We start from the raw sequence: 21,641 nt of genomic DNA, 5'->3' as shown, positions 1-21,641 counted from the left end.
TTATTTTACATGGGTTTCACTAAAGTTTCATTATTAACATTTTTGGGCTTTTGGTATAATATACAACATAATTTTTTTAATCTGAGTTCTTTAAATTGCATATCTTATGAACAGATGGTTCACTTTACATGCTTGAGTGAAATTATATAACCTTACAAAGGACATTTACCATTTTGAATCTGATTAAACACTATTCCAAACAAGGACTGGAAACAGTTTGATATTTGTACAAACGCAATCTTTTTAAAAGTATTATGCAAACCCATTTAGGCATTGCAAAAAAATGCTGAACTAAGAGACAGAGCGCAATATTTATTTACATTCCATTATTTCAGTAAAATGATATGTCTATGTTTTGAAAGTGAGGGTTTAAATTTGTGTTTTGAATGAACAATGAAGAAAACTTATAAATTTAAACCATTACAAATAAAAATATCGTTATCATTTAGTGTCCTAAATAGCCATAGATTGAATTAACTTTACTGAATGTAAGAATGACTTAGTGAATGATGAAATCACCCCAGTAGCAGTGCTATACTGGAGCAGTTCAAACATTTTTACCTTCTTAGATTATTTTTTGGCAACTCAATCTTTCCAAAAAATCACCTTATATATTGAACTTCTTATTTTGCATTTTCAGTTCCATAGTGGGACTACCTTCAGACAGCTGTTCGAATGACCTTTCAATCTGGTGCAACTTTCAATCTAAGACATCACAATTGCTTTGTGCACATAGCTCAGCGTGGAAAATTAAATGCTTCATTTTGTTTTAAGTTTTTATTTCTTTTCTTTTACTTGAAGCTGTGGCCAGAAAGATCAAGTTACAAGATATTCTTTTCATGTTTAGATAAAGCAATGCTTGAAATTATTTAAAATGTTTACATAAACGTTTACAACATGTACATTGAACTTGTGTTTCTGTGGTTGCTTTGCTGGTGAGAGGCACAAGAGTGGCTGGGAGTAAAAACCATAAATGTGCAAGAGTCTGGGAGGGTAAAGATACAGAAAAAGAAACAGGTGCCCAGCAAGACTGTGGCATACCACAAAGGTACGATACCGAGTAAGGACCACGTGGCACTCAAGGTAAAGCAGCTGGGCGAACTTATAATAGCACACAGAAATCAGAGAAAAGAACTAAATGAAGAAGAGAAAGGCACAGCAGGCAATGAGGAGAGGCGGAAAAAAGTACGCTGTTACAGTTCTCAGGGTCCTAAAACACACTTAGGTACCATTTTCCTAATCTCTTCCCAGCTACAAGGGCTCTGCTAACCCTGCAGAATCTCCTTAACAGTTTCTTCCCATAGTTTTTATACATTCATGAAAACTAAACTTCTGGTAGTCAGTGCTCTATCAGAGCAGAAAAATATATTATTATTACTACTACTACTACTATTATTATGTGCACAGTCTTAAGAGAATCCAAATGCCAATAAGTTTTGCAAAGCTAGATGTTACTATATTTCACTCGCCCCGTCCCACGCTAGCCGCTAATTCAGAATCAGCTTTTAATTACATTTAGTAACAGGAAAGAATATCTGTCTTTAGCTTGATCCACTGCCTTGCTCTTACAACACTCTACGATCAATTTGGTATTATTAGAAGCAAATGAAATATCAGCTGTGTCTCGCTGATGAGTACATGTTGTGCCCAAGTCTCCACTATCGTATAACTACAGTTTTAATCAAACTTCTAAAGACTATGGGCTTTATTTATAGTTGGTGATACTGAATGCATGTGGCCCAAAACCTTCATGATAAATAAAAAACAAATAGCAAAATACCTTCTAATTATCTGAGTACATGTGACACAGGCTGCAATTAAATTCTTCTAACACAAAAAAATAAAAAAGCTAAAAAGGTAAAACATTTAAGAATATTTGAAATATCTACAGGTGGATTTGCTTCTTCTACTCCTGTAAATCTGAATTAATTACTGAATCAAAGTTACATACTAGAAACTGGCGCATGTAACAGACCCACAGTTTTTTCTCAAATACATCTGGCTTAGCAATATATTTATCCTTATTTATATAGGGATACTATGCATCCTTAAGATATACAGAAAGATTCTTCTCTACCTGAAAAAGATTTAAAGATATATTATTTCCTATATTGCAACACTTCCAAGTTTGGAGCTATACATTTCCTAAAAATACAGAAAAAGTCCATCATTTTAAAGAAGGCTACCCTTACTGCCTTCTGGCAATAAAAACAGAATTGGAATAAACAGAATATTCTACGAAACTTACTTCATAAAAATCTTTTTTATGCTGTTGAAAATTTGCTGTTGAAAATTTGAACCAAATGCATTCAGAGTATCTGAAACAATGTTTTCTTCGAAACATTTATCAAGAAGTAACAGAACTACTGACACTAACAGGTAAGGAAACAGACAACCCACAGGAGCAAGATGTATAACACAAAGAAAATTTCAGGTCAAATAGGTTAAAGGGACAGAAACGTCATTCCCTTTCTCTGAGACCATTTGAAACGTCAGGCTGTTGCAAGCAGAAAGTGAGGGAAAAAACAACAGAAGCCATTCATTCTAGTGCCCAATTTTCCCACAACACTGAGTAAAAAACAAAATTACTTTCCATGTTTTCAGTTTCTCCTTTAAGTGTCTTCTAAAATATTATGAAGATTTTTTCTTAAGTTTTCTATACAGTACAGAGACAAGACGTCAAAACACTTTATGACAGCTAAGATTACAATCTGCCATGCTAGAAAATTAGGATGACCACTGGATCAATGAAAGTTTAGGAACATATCTGGGGTCTAAAAGCATAGCAGTTAAACTTTTTCCTTTTGGTAATGTAACTTCTCCTTGGACTTTGTATATTTGTTAAATCTGATCTAAACTTCAGTATTAAGGAACAACTGAAAAAAGCTGTGTTTTAATCATAGTATTCTAAAAGAACATTTCCGATAAATGAAGTTTCAATTTCAGCCACATTTAGATGTGTAAGATAGTGCATGGACTGCCTAGAAGAGCTGTAGATGCAGGTGAACACAATATAATTTTCTCTCCATTTTTCTAAATCCAACAAAATTCCTTGTTTGTTTTTCAGTGTTTGATGCCACACTATTATATTACTCCAACAAAGTGATTGATTGGATCTGTTCTTTACATAGGAATTAGCACCTTGCTAATTGCAGAACACCAGGATGCATTTCTTCTTAAGCAGGCAAACCTTCTTATTTATTGTCATTAATTCTGCAATATGTGTATTTCAAATCCATTAGGAGCATGGTATCATCTCTCTCAGTTCTGTTCTCCTCCTTGTTAAATACCTGATAATTATTACATAGTAATCTATATTCTTTCTGCAGTGTAGTACGTTATCAGAGTGATTCAGTAATACCTTTTGTCTGCATCCCTCATCCTTCTGTGGTTATCCATCATTTTTAACTTTTCCTTTTTCAAGTCTACTGCATCTTCTCCACATGTTGAAAAGTCCTCTAATTCTTTGATTATTTTTTAATTTAACTTTAGTTTTATGAACTATTTCTTAAACCCAGGCTTTCTATAGCAGCATTATAGAAGTTATTTAAACTTCAGTGGCAATCTCCACCATGACTATCATCTTTCTATATGGGAAGTCTGAAAAAACATGTCTATACATGTAAATACTACAAATCTTTAGTGACTGGGCTATATGTCATATGAACTTCTATCTGCCAAAAAACTCCACCAGAGACAGTAAATCCTGCAGACAAACTGCAACATTAGCAGATTATAAGATTCTTATTTGCCTGTGAATATTTTATTTCCCTGTGAATTTCTGTATTGACTTGAGAACTGGACTGACCCAAAACTTTCAAAATACAAATGAAACACAATCCAAGAAAGTATTCCAAACCATTTTGTGGGATTCAAGCAGATCGTTCATGGCTGACCTTTCTCACAACATATTTTTGAAACAAGTCATCGGGTGTTCAAGCTCCTTGTCATGGCAGCCACCTTGCTTAACACAGTAGGGAATAAACTGATACTTGGAAACCCATGACAAGAAAAGACACAGGGAAATACATAATGCCTGAATCCCCTCTAGTAACTGTATGTCAGGTCTAAGCCATAACCGTGCTCTCTTAAACAAAGGCAGTTTCTGTTTCCCAACCTCAGCAGCACAAGATTTGCCAGTTGCATGTTTGTGCTACTATTCATGGAGTGCTTGACAGCAGCTTTAATCCGTGCTATCCATCTTTCATGTCTCTACGCTACTTAGACTACTACAATTTTTTTCCCTATCATTCTTGACAGTGAAAAGAAAACATGTATACATGAAGAGGACCTAGAGGGTTATAATTTCCTATTTCTCCAGTCTTCATTGTTTATTTTCTTAAGTTCTTCATATATCAGAAACAAAAGCCACTCAGTTATTAGTTTCATCCAGTATCTGTGACAAATAAAGGTATCTCCAGCTGCGGTAGAGTTCCTTGCTGTACTCCTGAAGTTAAGGTTAAAGCACTCACTAAAGCCACGCAAAACAGGGCAAGGTGAGCGGTTATCACAGCTCCGGGAGGTAAACAAATTGTGCCTCTTCCATACTATAGAGGACTGAGTCCACTGACACCCCGAGCAGACACTGACATTATGTCAACTGCGTTCAGATCGTTGCAGGTTAAAAAGAAATCGTGTGGCTCTTCAGGCAAGGTGTAAGCAGGCTGTGGAAACCCTGCCACAAAGACAGTAACAAAGGAGCTCTCCTAAACATTTAAGTTGGTTACCTTGCCTTTGAAGCAGGAATAGAGCTATTAAAAAAAAAAAATCAGCAAGGCACACAAATGAAATTTATACCACCTATCACTACTTATTTTTTGCATTGTCACTGGGTCACACTAAGATACTGATTAATGTCTGGCTGGCCAAAAGCCTATTCAACCTTCATCAAGGAACGGACTCACACATCCCACTTCAACGCAAAGTCCTTCTGGCCTGAGGCACAACCACAACTTTTCTCCTTGCCTGTTAAGTTACTTGTGATGCAGATTTCTCACTATATGCTTCTTAACTTGGTTTCTGATTTTTTTTTTTTTTTAATCCTTTTTACACTTTTCAGCTCCTCTCATCAGGCTCACAATGCTGTGTCAGAACAAGAGTATCCGACAAAAATGTATTTCCATTGTCATACTAAGAGACCCAGTAATTTTCAGAAATCTTGCAAGACTCAGGAAGTTAAAACAAGGTACAGATATAATGAAACACTGAAGTAGGCAAAAGCTCCAGCTACTGTCATCCTGCCTTTCTACAGAAAAGAAATTTTAGGAAGTATTCCTGATGGATCATCAGCATTAATGTGATCACTGAATCATTTCCAGTACTTTAAGTCAAACACCTTACCCAGGTAATACAGCAAAAGAAAACGCACATTACAGGCTTCATCCAGCGCTAGACAGTATGCCCACTATTACGCTTTTCCACAAATGAGAATTGAGTAGGAAAAATAACAGCAGTTATCTACTGCATATTCAGCTGTGTTAATTGTCTTCAAGAACCCATTTTACTTACTGCAGAGGGCAACTGATTTCTGATTCAGTTCTGCAGTTCTTCATAGACATTTCCATGCCAAACGCTTAAGGCTGACCACTCACCATAAGTGCTTTCTCCTGTGTAAGTCTTTCCTATACCTTTTAGACCCCACTGAGGTTTAAATACTGTAATTCAGATTAAGCAACACTAACCAATGGTAAATAGAAAGGTTTAAACAAATGATTAGAAGAAGATATTCATACTCTATGTATCTCACCAGTAACAATATTTAAATCATTCACATCTAGAAAACAACAGTTTTGTAAACAACAAACATATTTAAAGTATAAGGGAACGATGTGATGCTTGATCTTGCACTCTGCAGTCAATGGGATTTTTCAGGTTCATTCATGAACCGGGGTTTCTGGGAGTTACTGGAATTTAAACAGTAAATAATACTAGTACAATTTACCTCAATAAGACCAAGTTTTCCCTCTACTTTTCATTTGAACTTTTAAAAATACATTTTAATAATTTGAAAATATTTTAATCTTCATTATTTTTAATTTACAGTAGTCCTGCAGCCCTCATTCAATTTAAGCTTCCATGAAAGTGTCAGTATTTTTTCTATTAAATACAGAAGTTCCTTTGTGTAACAAAAGAGTAATTATTGACTGTCATTTTTAAAAAGTGTTATAAGGTGTTCCTCATTAATATGTAGTAAGTGTCACAAAAATTAATAAAAAGCACATCGCTTTATGAAAAATCCTCTATATACTATAATTGCTCATTTAACAGAACAATGGCATGAAATGATTTTTTTTCCCATTATGTATCAGAAGCCTGTCATCCTAAAAGTCATTCTGGCTCCCACATTATAAATACACTTCAGTATTTCTATAGGCAATGCCAAAAAAAATCAGCAAGTGCTCACTGCCTTTTGCCAACAAAAGCATGACTCTCTGCACAAGAATTTTCTTGCCATTTATAAACAAAGACATTTTGAAAGTTCACGCTTGTGATTGGCTACAGCAACTGATATACTCCACCATAAGATAAAGCACATAGCAAAACAGTGATTTATTACAAGCAGTAAATATTATACAATAACTCCATTTAGACATATAACAACTCTGTTTAAAAAAAGTTATTCCAGATTATACTTTAAATAATCCATTGCACTAAATATATAATCTATGCACTGGATATTTAGGAATTAATTCAAATTATATGAAAAAATATCCTGTAGCATTACCAAACAAGTAATGCTAGATCACAAAAAATGCAAAGTCATAAACCTCTAAAACTAAAAGATAATGTTGACTATTCTACGGAAAAAATAGTAAGTAGTAGATTTGGGTAGATGTAGTGCTTAGGGACATGGTATAGCGGTGGACTTGGCATTGCTAGGTTAAGGGTTGGACCTGATGATCTTAAAGGTCTTTTCCAGCCTAAATGATTCTATGATTCTATGAAAAGGCAACTTTAATGTTAAAATTCTCATTGATATTGAATAGCCTCAGTCATTTCTGACAGGACTTCTTCACCACCTACTTGCTCTTCAATCCTGTGACTGTTCAGTGTCAGAACACGACGGTCAATCTAATTTGTACACCTCACTGCAAAACGTCCTAACAAACTGCTCTGGCATTGTGCCTCACCAGGTCGTACTAGACCGTGCCCACTTCACCACCTTCCCACTGCCCTCACTATGGTGATCACCGTAAGAGAAACACCACGGGAAGGAGGTCCCTGGCTGGGTCAGGAGCTAGAGTCCCCTCCAGCTGTACACCAGCCACAGTATTTTCCCAAATACAGTAACTAGAGCTAATTTAAACAATTTTGAGGCTCTGTCTAGAGACTGAATATTGCAGTTGCAACTTTTATTTATGTTCCCATAATAGAATTAGGTGAGAGAAGCCAACATATTTACACTATTTTAGTTTCTAAATCTCACTAACAGGCAAGAAACAGGAACACTTCAAAACATGCTAAATATTCACTCACTGAGTCCTGTTTGCCCAGGAAGCAGGAAGCTCATTGATGGTTAATACATATTTGGCTCTATCTACTTAATTTTGCGCTGTCTTTTTGATACCTGCACAATTTTCATCTCTTATTAAAGCGTAAGAATGCAGTGGGTAACAAACTAAAAGAGCATAAGTCAAGATTATCTTTTTTATTCCACTTCTATGAATCTAGAAAGTGCTAACACTGAATATGGTTCACACAAAAAAGGGAAGAAAGAAATTGTTCCATTTTTCTGCAGCTAAAACCTGAGGGTTTATTTAGGGTTTGTTTTGGGTTGGGTTTTTGGGGTGGATTTTTTTTCTGCAGTTTTCTCAATCCTTGATCAATTTTCTATTAAAACTCATCAGAAGATCACCTTACTAAAAATAAAGTAAAATCTTAGTAAAGAACTCACGATTTGGCTTATGGAAATGTGTCATGCCAAATGACACTTCTTTGTATAACAACATTCAAGACACACACAGTGATTAAATAAATAAATAGTGCAGATTAGTGTAGTTACATTATACACAATACAGAAACTTCTAGTTTATAATACTTCTGTGCTGACTCCTAAGATCATGCTTAGTCTACAAAAATCCAAAACAAATAAATAAAACTCCAGCTCCTGAACAAAATAATAAAGTCACTGAAAGTATACACCATACTGTCATTATAAATACAAAGAAATACAAGTCTGTAATTTTTTTCTTCCTGTTTACTTTACAATGTGCAAGAAAAACTTAGGTTGCAGTTTTCCAAACTCACTGAGCAAATCGGTCACATAACTCCTATTAAATTCAGTGGAAGTTTTTTAGCTAAATCCCTTGGTCATCTTAATTTATGTTTTAAAAATTTGTCATTACAGCTAAATTCAGCTCTGAGGAAATAACTAACCCCCAAATCAGGTAATAACCCTTATGAAAAGTCCTTTAAAAGTTTTGTCTTACCTCATTAAACCTTGTCACGAGATCTTCTACAGCATTATGTTCACCACTTGAGGAAGAAAGAATAGTAGCAGATATGGAAGCTTTAATAGACGGCAGCTTGCTTTGACATTCAGCATTACCCAAATCCCTGGTTAAAAAGCAGAGGTAGTCAATGGGTAAGACTTTCCGGTACAGCTCCTGCTCCTGCTCGGTCAGAATGCTGGCAACCTCCTCCGGGAACTGGATGAGGTGCTGCAGTTCGATCAGCTCTTTGCTAATACCAGCCACGTTGGAGGGAAGGACGCTGGAGCCAGCCATAGATGTACACGCTTGACGTTCTAAACCAAAACAAATAAAAAATTTATTAGGTTTCGCCTTTAACTCTTGGACTGGGCTGTGCAAGAGCAAGACAACTTGTTCTTTTTGTTCTGTTAAACTGTTCATTCATTTATTCAGCAGTACACTATATCCTAACTATATTTAAACCTAATAAGGTCTTTTAGCTGGGGTCTTTCTGCATATCTCTATATCTGGTATTAGCTAGATAGCTGGCAACTGGGGCTTCTGAGATTGTTAAGCTACCTGCCAAAACGTGCTTGTTTCCTGACTTATCCAAACGCCTGCTTCAGTTACCTGCAGTCTTGTCAAAACTTCAAATAAAACGATCATCTGGGCAGGCTGCGGCTCTGTTTTGCCTACATATTAGAGTCTGCCGTACAAAGGAGTTTGAGGCCTTGGCTGGGTCATCGGGACTCTACTGTCGCAAGAAATAATGTATAATGACCACATAAAACCCATGTGGGTCAGCATGTTTCTTCATATTCCTCTTGGTATAAGATACAACTTATCTGTGCTCACTGCATTGTGAAACTAAACGTTCAAAGTTACAAAACGTTTTTCATTCCTCTGGGAAAATGCATATATTTGGGAGTATGCATGCTTTATCCGTTATTACAAAACATTCATGGTAGTTTTATAATATCCTAGCCAGCAGTATCCCTTGAAAAATAAAACTTTTCCTAAGAAGGAAGAAGCCAAGCTTTGTAAGACCATGTGGGAAGCCTGAAACATCAACACGATTCCAAAACAGTGAGTATGATTCTTCTGACTAGATAAGTTTAGAATGGGTTCTCTGAAGAATAATTTTTCAAGAATTACTTAAATGTATAAACAGTCATAGCAGTATATTCTGTACTCTTCTTCCTTCCCAGGAAAAGGAGTTATTTTTTTTCATTGCTTCACAAATTATCTTTAGAGATTTTTTGCACACATAATGGAGATACACTCCAGATCTATCTTTTACTTCAATTTTTTTTATCAATAAATTCTCATTTCATAGAGGGAGCAAATATCCTTTCTGTTCACTAAAAGAACCCTAAGTTCATCATGACTGATTACAATTCATTCTCTTATAATAAACATATGCTACATGAGGTTTCCCTTGTTACATTCATTTTATGCAGACTCTATTGTCAATCAGTGGGAAGTTAAAAAGACAGAAAATTGCCTTTTCTTAATATATTCTACTAAAAGTCAAAAGATAAATTATAGTAGCCCTAAATAAAGCCTTTGGGCTAACAGAACCTGTTGAGAAATTTTCAAATACATAAAAGGCTTCTGAAAGAGCCAAAGAGTAATTGTTTCTGTGTCTAGACTGGCGAGCAAACATGTAATGGACTTAATTTGCAACAAGCAATATCCTGGTTACATAGTGGGGAACAGGTATAACTTCAAGGATAGTGAAATAGTGCTGTAAAATACCTGCAGATATCAAGAAATCTCTGTCACTGAAACTCCTACCAGAAAGACTGGGGGGAAAAAAAGACAGTTAAGAACACCATGTTGACATGTCAATCCTGTTTTGGGCAGCAGGTGAAGCACAGTGAGCTTCTGGGCCTGCTTCAGGTTTGTTGCTTTGATTCTACACAAAACTCCAATTCTGTTTTCTACTTCAATCTGTGCGGAACGATTCTGAAAGGTTTTGTAAGAAAAATCTCTTACAGAAGATAAGCTTATGCCAAAATAAAAACAATGCAAAATATAATGTTCATTTTATATTACAGGGGTTGTATATTTGCATAGTGCTTTGCATATACGGACCAAACTCACTGTCACAACCAGTGTTATCTCAGAAAGAGGAGGATATGGAAGGCATGACGCAAATATCTGCTACCGCCCATTTGCTCCCTAGAAGTCACAGTGCCTCGCTAACCCTCCATGCACGACAGCTCTTCTCACCCAGGGACTTCCCTGGGAAATAGGAGGCACCCTGCCAGCCAGGAGCAGGCAGAGAAGTACAGCCGGTACCAGCCTCTCCTGTGCCTCACTGCTGAAACGGAGGGTGTACAGGTTGTGTCTACGCTGTGAATTTATTTTAGATCACAAATGCGCTTTGAAGTGAATTTCCCAAACATCCTCACTTACTGCGCTTTAGTTTACAGTCTTGGAGCACACAAAGCGAATCCTTTCCAGATGAAACTGCACCAGAAGATGCACTCCCAGAAGGCAACTAGCACATCACAATTGCTAACAAGCTGTAGCTGTCAGTGGCATCTGAGCTCGAGATGACATTGAGGTCAGGAAAGGACAGTTGGACCAGACAACTCAGATCATGGCGCGGCTGCAGGTGATGACATAACGCAGGAGACAAGACAGCAAGTAGCATGGACAATGCAATGCCACAGAAATACTGGTGCCTCGCAAGTTCAACATTATTTGGTAACTACAGTTATAAATACCTTGTATCTATCGATATAGTAGGAAAGGAAGGCATAACTCTGTAAGAAGTGCCCAGTCAAGTAGTGACTGATGGAACAGAGGTAACACACGAGTGAAGATGAGCTGTTCCTGGATGCACTGCTTGTTGACGACATTTAGGGGTGCGTTCTCAGTAATTCACCTTCTCCATTACAATATCAACTACAAAAACCACCCACATTCACACTTTCAACATTCCATATTGTCTCAGAACTTCAGCCTTGCTCAAAGATCTCAAAAACTGGCAAAGGTTGACACTGAATTTGCAACAGGCTAGAGCACTGTTCGTGATCCTATTGCATACTGCCTTGCCTAAGCATAATCACCCTTCAGGGTCCACTTATTTCAACCTCTCACATCTAAGAATAAGCCTCAACACACTGAAGTAACCAGAGGTAAGAAAGTGGCTCCACAGTGTATCTCCAGACTGCCAGAAACTACTAGGAATATCTCATTTGAAGTTTATTTCACTTAGACTGACTGCCCATTGATCAAGTCCAGCAGAAAGCTAATGCAGGGATTTTGAAAGCGTTTAATGAAACTACCTTTAATGAAACCACCATCTTCCATAACAAAGGCTTCACAAGTCAGCTTCATTCTAACAGAAAAATGAAGCTGTCAAAAAGAAAATCTTTTCCTGGAAGCTAAGCCAAGATGATTCAAGTCACAGGCTAAACAAGATCAGCCACTGGTATTGCTGAAAGAAGACAGAAAATAAATAAAACTCTTCCTGATTAAAAAAAACCCTAAATTTCAAACTAGCATTTCTCAATTCTCCATTAAACTGGAAAAACTAAACAAGTGCTGCATCTTTAATGTAACAGTCCATGGAACAAGCTGCTGCAGCAAGAGTGCAGCTGATATCCAAGGAGAGGTGCACAGGCCAAACAGAATTATAAAGGCTCACAGCTCATGGCTGAAGTATGGATATAAATATTGAAGAAGTGGAAATATAACTTATTTCTGTTGACTATTTCTACACCTATAAATATTTCTTTCATCCATAATTCACATCTTTGCAAGTCTTGGTTGTTGACATATTTCACCTCTCCAGATTCTGGTATCTTTCCTCATTCCAGTCTTCTGTGTTTTATCACAGAAAATCCAGGATCCTCATTCTCAGCTTCACCACCCTCCATGATTTACACTCTGCACAAAAGCCTACTCCTTCCCCGCCCCCCCCCCTTTTTATTTGCCTGTACTAAACTAGTCTTTTCTTTTTTCTGCACTATTTTTTTGTCTCTTTTTCGTGTCTAAGACTTTTATAATTTTTCACGCCAGGAACTGATCTGCCCTACTCTGTTTCTGCTATAAAACTCCCTAGCCAGCCTTATCCACAAGTCGTCTAGCTTTGTGTTGTCAGTTTATGTTCTTCAGGAAATAGATCATATCTTTCTGTGCTTCAAAGAAAGACCAGGTCCTTAGATTAACTTGCAGAATGGAACTGCTTTCAGGCCAAAATCACAGTAGATTTTGTTAGAGTTAAGGCAGGATACAATCCTCACTAAAATTAGCTGCTGCTGCAGTAAATCGTATTATTCTTTGTGCTCTACCACATCAAGTTAATGCTAAAACTAGTAGAAGAAAATGAGGACCCTGACTATTCATTTGCAAGTTGTCTAAAGCTGGAATTGATAGCTTTGCTTATCCTTCTGATAAACTGCTGAAGCAGATAATCTTTTAAATAGCAAGCACTGCTTTTATTAATCAAACCAAGATAACCTCTGCCTAGCTTTAAAAAAGGACTCATGGGTTGACTTAATCATTGCTGATACACATAGGAACGAATAGGTCTCCTCTAACAAAAGAATAATCGATTTAAGAATGGGAGAAAAATACAGACTGCCTGCTTCAGGATATTACTCAGCCTAGGCTCGTCATAAACTCTAACACTGTCTCAAGAATTACTCTTTTTTTTTTTTTTTTTAAATTTCTACAAGGTTTAGTAAGGAGCTTTTCTAAAAACAGATTAACTTCAAATTAACTCAGCCTTTATTACTATAAAACTTAGAATTTCCATACATCTTGTATATGTATAGGCTTTATAAAAGCTATACTGAAAAAATGTTTCAAGTATGTAAGTATGTAAAAACTGTGTGTGCATTTTTGTGTGTGTATACAAAAAAGTTTCAAGACAGTCTTGAAAAACTTTTTTTCTGGTGTTTTTCTCTTTTGAACAATATTATGTTTGTGTTTGCTATATTAGCAAAAGGCTGATTCAGTATTTTTTTAATACGAAAACCAGGGAGTTCACTTTAAAGAAAAATGCAAAGAAACTTTTATAAATAAAACCATGAACAACACTGCTAGAAGGCTAGTGTTAATTATTTGTAATCTTTCATAGAACTATTCCACACTTGTATGTTCTACTAAACACAGCAGTTATGACATATGTGATACGTCCTAACAATAAAAGCAAAATTATCTGTACATTTACCATATTTGTTGTAAAGCTAAAATTAAAAGGTGCTTATTTATTAAATTTTATTTCATCATGCACACAGATAATTTTTTAATACACATATGATATAAATGCTGGGCTGCTGCCACCAATTTTCCCTAAGCAAATTTCAGGATTAGGTTTGAGCAAAGTAAGTGGAATTCATACAAAGACAGAAGGAAAATAAATACAGCCCCAACTGCAATCACACCAATGTCAAAAGTGCTAATCCTGCGTAAAATTACAGTTGCCAACGATGCAATTTGTACTTTGATAAAATCACATCGCTTTCCATGTGAACTGTGACCAAGTAAGGACAGTGATACAGAATTACTTTCATCCCAACTCAAACACAACTCTTACATTTGATACTTGTAGGAATGTGCTATGCATGTGGGAGTATACCCAGGGAAAAGCCACCAAATTTTTTAAACCAGCACAATCTCAAAAGAGTAAACCTGCCAAAAAGATGAAAACTGACTTTCAACAAAGTTTGATGACTTGACGAATGAGAAACCGGATTTGTGTCTTAGTTTTATTTCCAGGTTGCTTTACTTTCTATGCCTACTTTGAGAAAAAAAAGTATTCTCTCTATACATTCAAAAAACAGCAGTTTGCAAGCAGTAAAGTGAAAAATACAATAACTAAAAAAGCCCTCACCCTCTAGAAGGTTACTGGGGGAAGATCCTGTGATTATGACAAACTGTATGTTCTAAAGCAGAAAACAGATTTCAATAGCTGTAAGAATAACAGAAATTATTCAACCTATTATAACATCTTATAATTCAGTTGCTTTCTTGATAACAGACTTTGCTTCCATGAAATTATACTACTGTGACTGAAATTACACAAAAATATCTTAGGGGATTATTTTTCTCAGATGGTATTAAAAGGTAATGCAATAAATGGATTATAATAGAAGTCTCTTTAACAAGCCACGCTACAGACATCATCCAAACTGTTCGTATGCTTTAAGAGAACATATGGATTATGTTTACAGTGAGAAAATAAAAGCAGACTGTGGAAAAAAACTGAAAAAGAGCCACAGGTGAACAACTGTCAATATATATAATAAAGAAGTATTCTGTTTAAAAAAGAGGAAAAATACAACAAAAACCTCCCCCAAACAGAAGACACGTATGCAATATATGATAGTTTAATTGAACACTAGCTTCAGATACAGATCAGCATAACTGGGATAGAATTGTTTTGCTGTCCCTTGGATGCGACGTATCTCAGTACCATAATAACCAAATCAACAAGCTTTTCTTAATTTCCTGTTCCTTTTCTGTATAATTAAAAACATCTCTTGCTCTCTTGTAATGAACATGAATTCACTGTTATCAATTTTGACTGCAAACAATTCACTCCAGTATCAAAGGGCCTGATATTAAACTCAGTGGGAAGCTTGCCACAACAGGATCAAGTTCAAGTTTAATTTCATTGTACAAACCACTGAAATTAATAGATCCCATTTCTTCTTCAAATTTACTTATGAGTCAGATAATCAAAGAATCAGAAGACGCACGCATGCTCTCTCTCTCCATATCCCTAAATCTAGCAATATGAGCTACCTCTTAAAACTGCACATCAGCACGCATTGTAAATTATTATCAGGGGAGCTCTGTATCTGCAGGGTACTGGCACTAAATAAAATTGGAGTTCAGTATGACCTGAGCATCAGTAAACAGAAGATAATACTCTGAGTAAAGGAAGACTCCCAGATGATTTGAAAAAAAGATGATGAATTTAGCCAGGATCTGTATGGAAAATAATCTTTTATTAGACCAAGTAATACTACAGACACACTCTGACGGCACAAGATCTTTTTCAGGTTTGGAATAGAAACAGTAAACTTCACAGCTAGTTTGAGAATACCTGCTTTGAGTTTAATTTGATCATGGTAATAGCAAGACATTGGAGAAGGTGATCTTCTCTGGTGGAGCAGCAGCAAGTCATCACAATGGGCCAGGTGAAAAGAACAATAGTTTCTACAGTACAAAGGAAAAAAGAAAAAGGTAGAAATCACCTGTAGAACAGAATTTTGCTAGAAATAGATCACTACGAAACTATAACACACAGATATTTCTATCGAGGCTGAGATTTTATTGTTAACTAGAGTTATGAAACCTCTGGAGAGGGTTTAAGAAAAAGGAAGCAATCATGTTGAGGTATAATTGAATTAAATTACAATTATATACCACAAAATTCTGTCTCATGAACTGACCAGCATAGTGGAATTCAGCAAACAGAAAGATATGGAGTGCTTGTAACAACGACTTAATCCTAAAATCGCTTCTTGCTTTAGGAAATGGCAAAGGGTTCAGTTCTGAAAACTAGACTCTGAACTGTGCGCTCTTTTTTATCTTTTGCAATTATAGCATCAGTCAAATGAAACCCCAGAAAAAACTGGAAAGTACTGTAGAGTTAGAGATACAACCTGCCTATATCATTTCTGACTTGAAACGAATTTAACTAAACAAATGACATCCTTATCAGGACAGTTGAGATGTATAGGCATGGGAAAGAATTTTTTTTTTTTGTACCACGAAAGTTGTGGATAAACACTCTCACAGAGTAAAACCTATGCACAGAGAAACATTCATTCCAATTTTAAAGTTGAGTTAAAGAAGATCAACATGAAGGATTTATTAACATATTAACTTTAAGTTATCAATTACATAGCAATCCTTACATTTTCAGAAGTTCCTACCCATAAGTATGAACTTGAAAACCCATTTAAACTCCGTTTGTGGTTGGATTCAGAAGATCCTGGTTGTAAACTATATATATGAGCACTGACATAATATACAAAAAGAATTTAAAGTATCACCATGATTTCACCACACCTGAGACTGCCATGCCTGCCTCCCATCATCCCCAGTGCACAGCTACACACTGCCTTGTTTAATTACATCTACGCTGCTGCTCAGATTTCTGGCAGTGCATCCCAGGGCTTTTACCACTCCACTAGCCTGAGTCATTCACGGAAATATTTTGCAGCGTACAAAAGAAGAACTTGGCTGCTTGTCTCTGAATTACCATACACTGTCAACACATTCAACCAGCCACTTCCTGCTCTGTATGCAGTTTGGCTGGTACTGGCTACAGCTGACAGAAACAATCACAGACCTGCCCATAATAAATGGATCCGCTGGTTTTGCTTCTGGCTGTATACTCACCGGAAAAAAAGATGCAGATAGTAGCATTGTAACAGTCATTTTGACTCTGCAAAAACAGTAGCAGATCTCAGAACAAAATTTATGCCATTTGATGCTGATTTCCCAATTCCTTTCCATTTCAGGGCAACTAGCAAAGATCTGAGACTGCATCCTCATGCCAACGCCGGATGACTAGCAATGCCTCCAGAATATCTGTGTAAGAATCAGCGTGACATTGTGGGTTAACCCCAGCCAGCAAACACTTCTTCTGCACCTGAAATAATAGGCTTTGAAGGCAGTGCCCTAACAAATGACCCTGAGGCTACCACGGTAGCAAAGGGATTCCTCAGCTACAAAGGGCACCTAGTGTTATGCAAGGTTTGGCTGAACATAGACATGTTCATAGATATTAACGAGAGATGCATCAGCAGTGCGTATTGCCAAAAGTCTGAAGAGATCCACCATCTACAAATTTAGTCAGAAAGCAGCCTTATTGCTTCCAGTCTACATGCTTGGCAATGGGCCACCTGGGCCCTGCTATTTTAGGGGACCTTCACCTATTGCTATAGTTCATGAAACTATATCCCGATTTCAGAACACCTGCCGGAAGAAGGTTTAATTATAAATTTGGTAGATAGACAGTGAGTGTCTGATCGACTGGTTGAAAATTAGATCTCAAAAGCTGTCTGGTACTAACATGCCACCTGTCTTGCTGTGGCATGCTGCGGCCCGTCCTGTGCAAGAGCAGACATCAGATTTTATTGCTTCAGAGGCAACTATCATCATGAAGGCTGAGTGAAGGAATTAAGGGAAATAACATCTGACTTGTAAATCTACACCTTTGTATCACAGTGTAACAGATATGTGGAAAGGCTCTAAAGAGGTTAATATGACACTGCTACACTTGCTATTCAACTGTTTTCAAGTTTTTCATTATTTTCCTGCAATGAAATCCCATCTAACGAATCCCCTCCTCTGCCAATCTCCTGGAGATGTTTTCAGAAATATTCCGCTTTCACATATATCTCACAAATCTCTCTCCTAAAGGTTGTCAGAGTGGTAGTCTACCAGCATCTTGACTTGAGCAACACACCAGCAGGAGGATTCTCTGTGCAGCATGTGCATTCAAGACCTTTTAAAATACTGGATATAAATACAGCGTAGCACATAGAATGTTAAGTTCAAATGCTAAATAAATGTATATATAAATTACCAGATAAATTCCAGCACATACGAAAGAAATGGTCAAAAGGAAAGATTTATGAGTTGACTTTGGAAGAAAAGAGTGTTCTAGGAAAAGAACTGTACAATTCTCACTGCAAAATGAACAAGTTACTGCCTGAGTTAAAGCAGAACCCAAGCTTTAACCTCACCCACAAAAACTGATGCAAAGCATGTCCAAAATCAAAGCAGGAGTTTCTGTGCACTAACAGAACAAAATTAAATTAAAATGCATACAACTTTGAATTAACTCTGCAATGGAGAAATATCCAGTGGTTAAACAGAGCACAAGAATCTCAAATCAGATTACAATATTTGAGTATTTTGATCAAGATGGATGAAAATTAAATTTATTTTGATTTTTTCTATTTACATAAAGCAGAAATTAAGTAATTTTTCAGTTTTAAGAATAAAACAACTCTGTTATGAATCAGTGAGAACAGGAGAAAAGTTAAACAAAAATATAATTTGAGAATACTTATATACCTGTGGAAAACAAGGATGTTAAAAATAAAATGTATATAAATTTAGGTACCCGTTAAAGCAGAGGTTCATGATCCAAATTTTTCACATTTTCTTTTTTTGTGTTAGACACTTTTTACATTTGAAAGGCTACACAAACTGTAGTTGCAGTAAAATATAGCATTCATAATGTAAATAACTGCAAAACTGCAACAGACATTTTCAATGTTTCAGAGCGTCAGCCTTGAAACATTCCTTTCTAGTCGGAGGGCACTGGTCTTCCACATCAGCAATCCCTGCCTTTAGGTAATGATCTGCTGCACTTTGCTCCTTGGCTGCACAACTTTTAACAATTACCACGAACACAAGCTTTAAGATAGTCAGAAATACATTTTGTAACAAACATCATCTTCCTTACTTTGGTCTCACCCTGAAGGCCAGATCACATGTGACAAGAGACCCCTGAAGGATAGGGGGAGAGAGGAATGTCTGTTCCCATCTTGTCCAGTTATCCAAATACTGCAGAGAATAGGAATGCCTAAATTCAAAGAACTATTTCAATGAAAATTGTTTCACTTTGGAAAACAATCATTAAATGTAGTCCTTTAAGGTAAAAACGATAAGAATGTTCACTATGGCTTCAGTGTCATACCAAGTGAAGCAAATACTAAAACTGCCATTGATGTTAGCAGTACAAGATGAAGACTAGATGCAATCTGAGAAATTAATTTTAAGTATAATTATGTCAAGGAATAACATGAGAATTAAGTAAGATCTGATAAGTGTACAGTTTTTATGACTAATGATTCTTGCCTTTTGAATCTTCACATAAAAGACAATCCTGTGCATGAAAGATGCTACCAGATTTTTCACGTAAACCAAAGGAGGCAAATCTGCTGTGTAAGGTATTTTAGTTATTATTCTTACTGATTATTGGAACAAAATTAATCCAAGTCACATCCAGTAAAAACAACAACACTTGATTAAATGTTTCCAATTTAAGCCCTGAAGCTTAGCAGTGGAAGAATTGTAAAGGAACGTAATACACTTGAAAAATGTTTGTCAGTTCAGAAGTTTCATCATTCTGGCCTGCTTTCAGCTGTTACCTAAATGGAATCTGATCATAACACAAATTTGTTTGTGATTCGTCCTCTACATAATTATTTCACAGAAAAAGGACAGAGAATAGAACCACTAATAGCAAATACTGTTGATCGTGCACTTGTGTTCAAAATATCTTTGTGTGATCTGCTAAGGAACCTTGTTTACTTTTATTATATTACATTTTGAATAATACAAATTCGACTTCTTATCCACATAACTGTAGTGGAAATCCTTCAATCTACACCTTCGCCACTTAGCTTTGGTGAGAGTTCTGTTATTCACTCTACTGCGTGCTCTGAATGTTCCCCGATGAGAACATTTTGTGAATGGGAGAATTATTGTATCAGCTATAATTTAATTTGATATCCAAGATCATTAGATTTCAAAGGAAAATAAAACCCAGTAAATATATCTGTATTTAAACAAAAATGTAAATTTAACATATACAAAGAAATGCCCTAAGACATAACAGAGCAGGTAGCATGATGTACTAAGGCATCAGTCAGAAAAATGTATCGGAACATCACAAAACTATTGTGATAATATTTTTATATTATTCATCTCAGCAGCGTACAGCAGGAACAACCTACCAAGAACAACATGGCCTTTCAAAGTACTGTTATAGAAAGTACCAGAATTTAGAAAGATACTTAACAAAGAGTTAATAAGAATAGTGAATGCTACACTGCTATAAAGAACTAGTTATTACAGTGCAGTAATTCTACCTCTGAGTTCAAAATTCACTATGTAGAGGAAAATTTGAGAAGAATCTCTCATACAAGAATAAATGAATGAACCAAGGACACATATGTTTAAAAAAAGATTACAAAAATGGAGAAGAATGATGAACTGGAAATGAATTGATGGGTTTCACAACAGTGTGAAGGGCAAAGATAATACTCTTAAATCACAACCATTTAGCACTTGCAATTCATTATTAAAGAAATGGCATACAAGTATTTTAAGACATACTAAAAGAGTATTCACTGGAACTGGCCAAAAAGAGAGGGGGAGGTTTAAGATGTGAAAATGAATATGTGATTAACTGACAAGAAAACCCCTGGAAATTTCAGTCTTATTTAATAACCCGCTCAGAAACCTGGCTGCAGCCACAATATCCAATGGGAATGCTGTGCAGCAGATGCACGGCTCTTCTCACATGTCCTACAGTGCGCTGTCACGGGGGTCAGCTACCTCCACCCCCACCCATCCAGAGCTGTGCGACCCCAGGTTTGGTTTCTGCATTCAAAATATTATTTTGTCTGTGTCCTATCTAGAGTGCGCAAAAACACAGAAGTAAAATCAGAGCCCATGCCCTTGCTGTAATCCTTACATATATTCCTAGATAAACACAGGTACAATCTCTTAAATTTCTATTAAAAGAAATTACGGCTGGCTATTGCAGTTGGACTGGATGATTGTTGTAGGTCTCTTCCAACTGAACTGTTTTGAACTAGTCTATTCTATGGATCATTTACATTTTTTTTCTTGTAGTTGGAGTTAATGTGGACTATCTTCAAAGCTAGTATTAATACAGTCACATTTATGAACTACCATAAAAGCAATGGTGGACTATACAGGCATAGTCTCATCGAGTTAAGCATGTACGTTTTAAAGGACTATACTTGGAGGCAGTATAAAAGGTATTTTGGCTTAAAAATTATTTTAACAACTGATAAATGTCTTCAACATTTATTGGTTGTGATGGAGAGGCATAATGAAAACAATAAAAAAGGATATAAAGTGAAGACAAAGAACTAGAAACAGGTTTTACTCTTTCCCTGAGAAATACGATATCCGGGCTAAGTTTTATGAGTGCTCTCAGATCAAAAAGTTTGTTACTTAACAAATACTTTAAAAGAAAAATTTAAAAATATCACAGTAATGTAACAAGTTTCTTCCACATACGTTGTGCAATATCAAAGAAACAAGCAGCTGGAGATGCACACTAGCTGAAAGCTGTGGGAACCTGGAAGAATGCCTGCCAACCCCGGCAGCCAAAGACACCTGGAGAGTATCTCATGTATAAAACCACAACACACAACATGCGAAGGGATCAGTGCAGGAAAAGCACAGGCAGCTTTCCTA

At 36.3% G+C, this 21,641-nt stretch overlaps 1 protein-coding gene across 1 annotated transcript in view; it reads right to left on the bottom strand.

The window, feature by feature from the left end:
• PLCE1 (phospholipase C epsilon 1) overlaps positions 1-21,641 on the bottom strand; it is a 167,816-nt gene that overhangs the window by 54,291 nt on the left and 91,884 nt on the right. Inside the window, 1 exon segment of the mRNA XM_082309577.1 lies at positions 8,430-8,746. Within this exon segment, the coding sequence (XP_082165703.1) occupies positions 8,430-8,746 (317 nt within the window).

The sequence above is a fragment of the Platalea leucorodia genome, assembly GCF_965183815.1.
Source record: "Platalea leucorodia genome assembly, chromosome: 4".
Classification (NCBI taxonomy): Eukaryota; Metazoa; Chordata; class Aves; order Pelecaniformes; family Threskiornithidae; genus Platalea; species Platalea leucorodia.
Note: the sequence above shows the minus strand (reverse complement) of the source record. Positions and strands in the feature narration are given on the sequence as shown.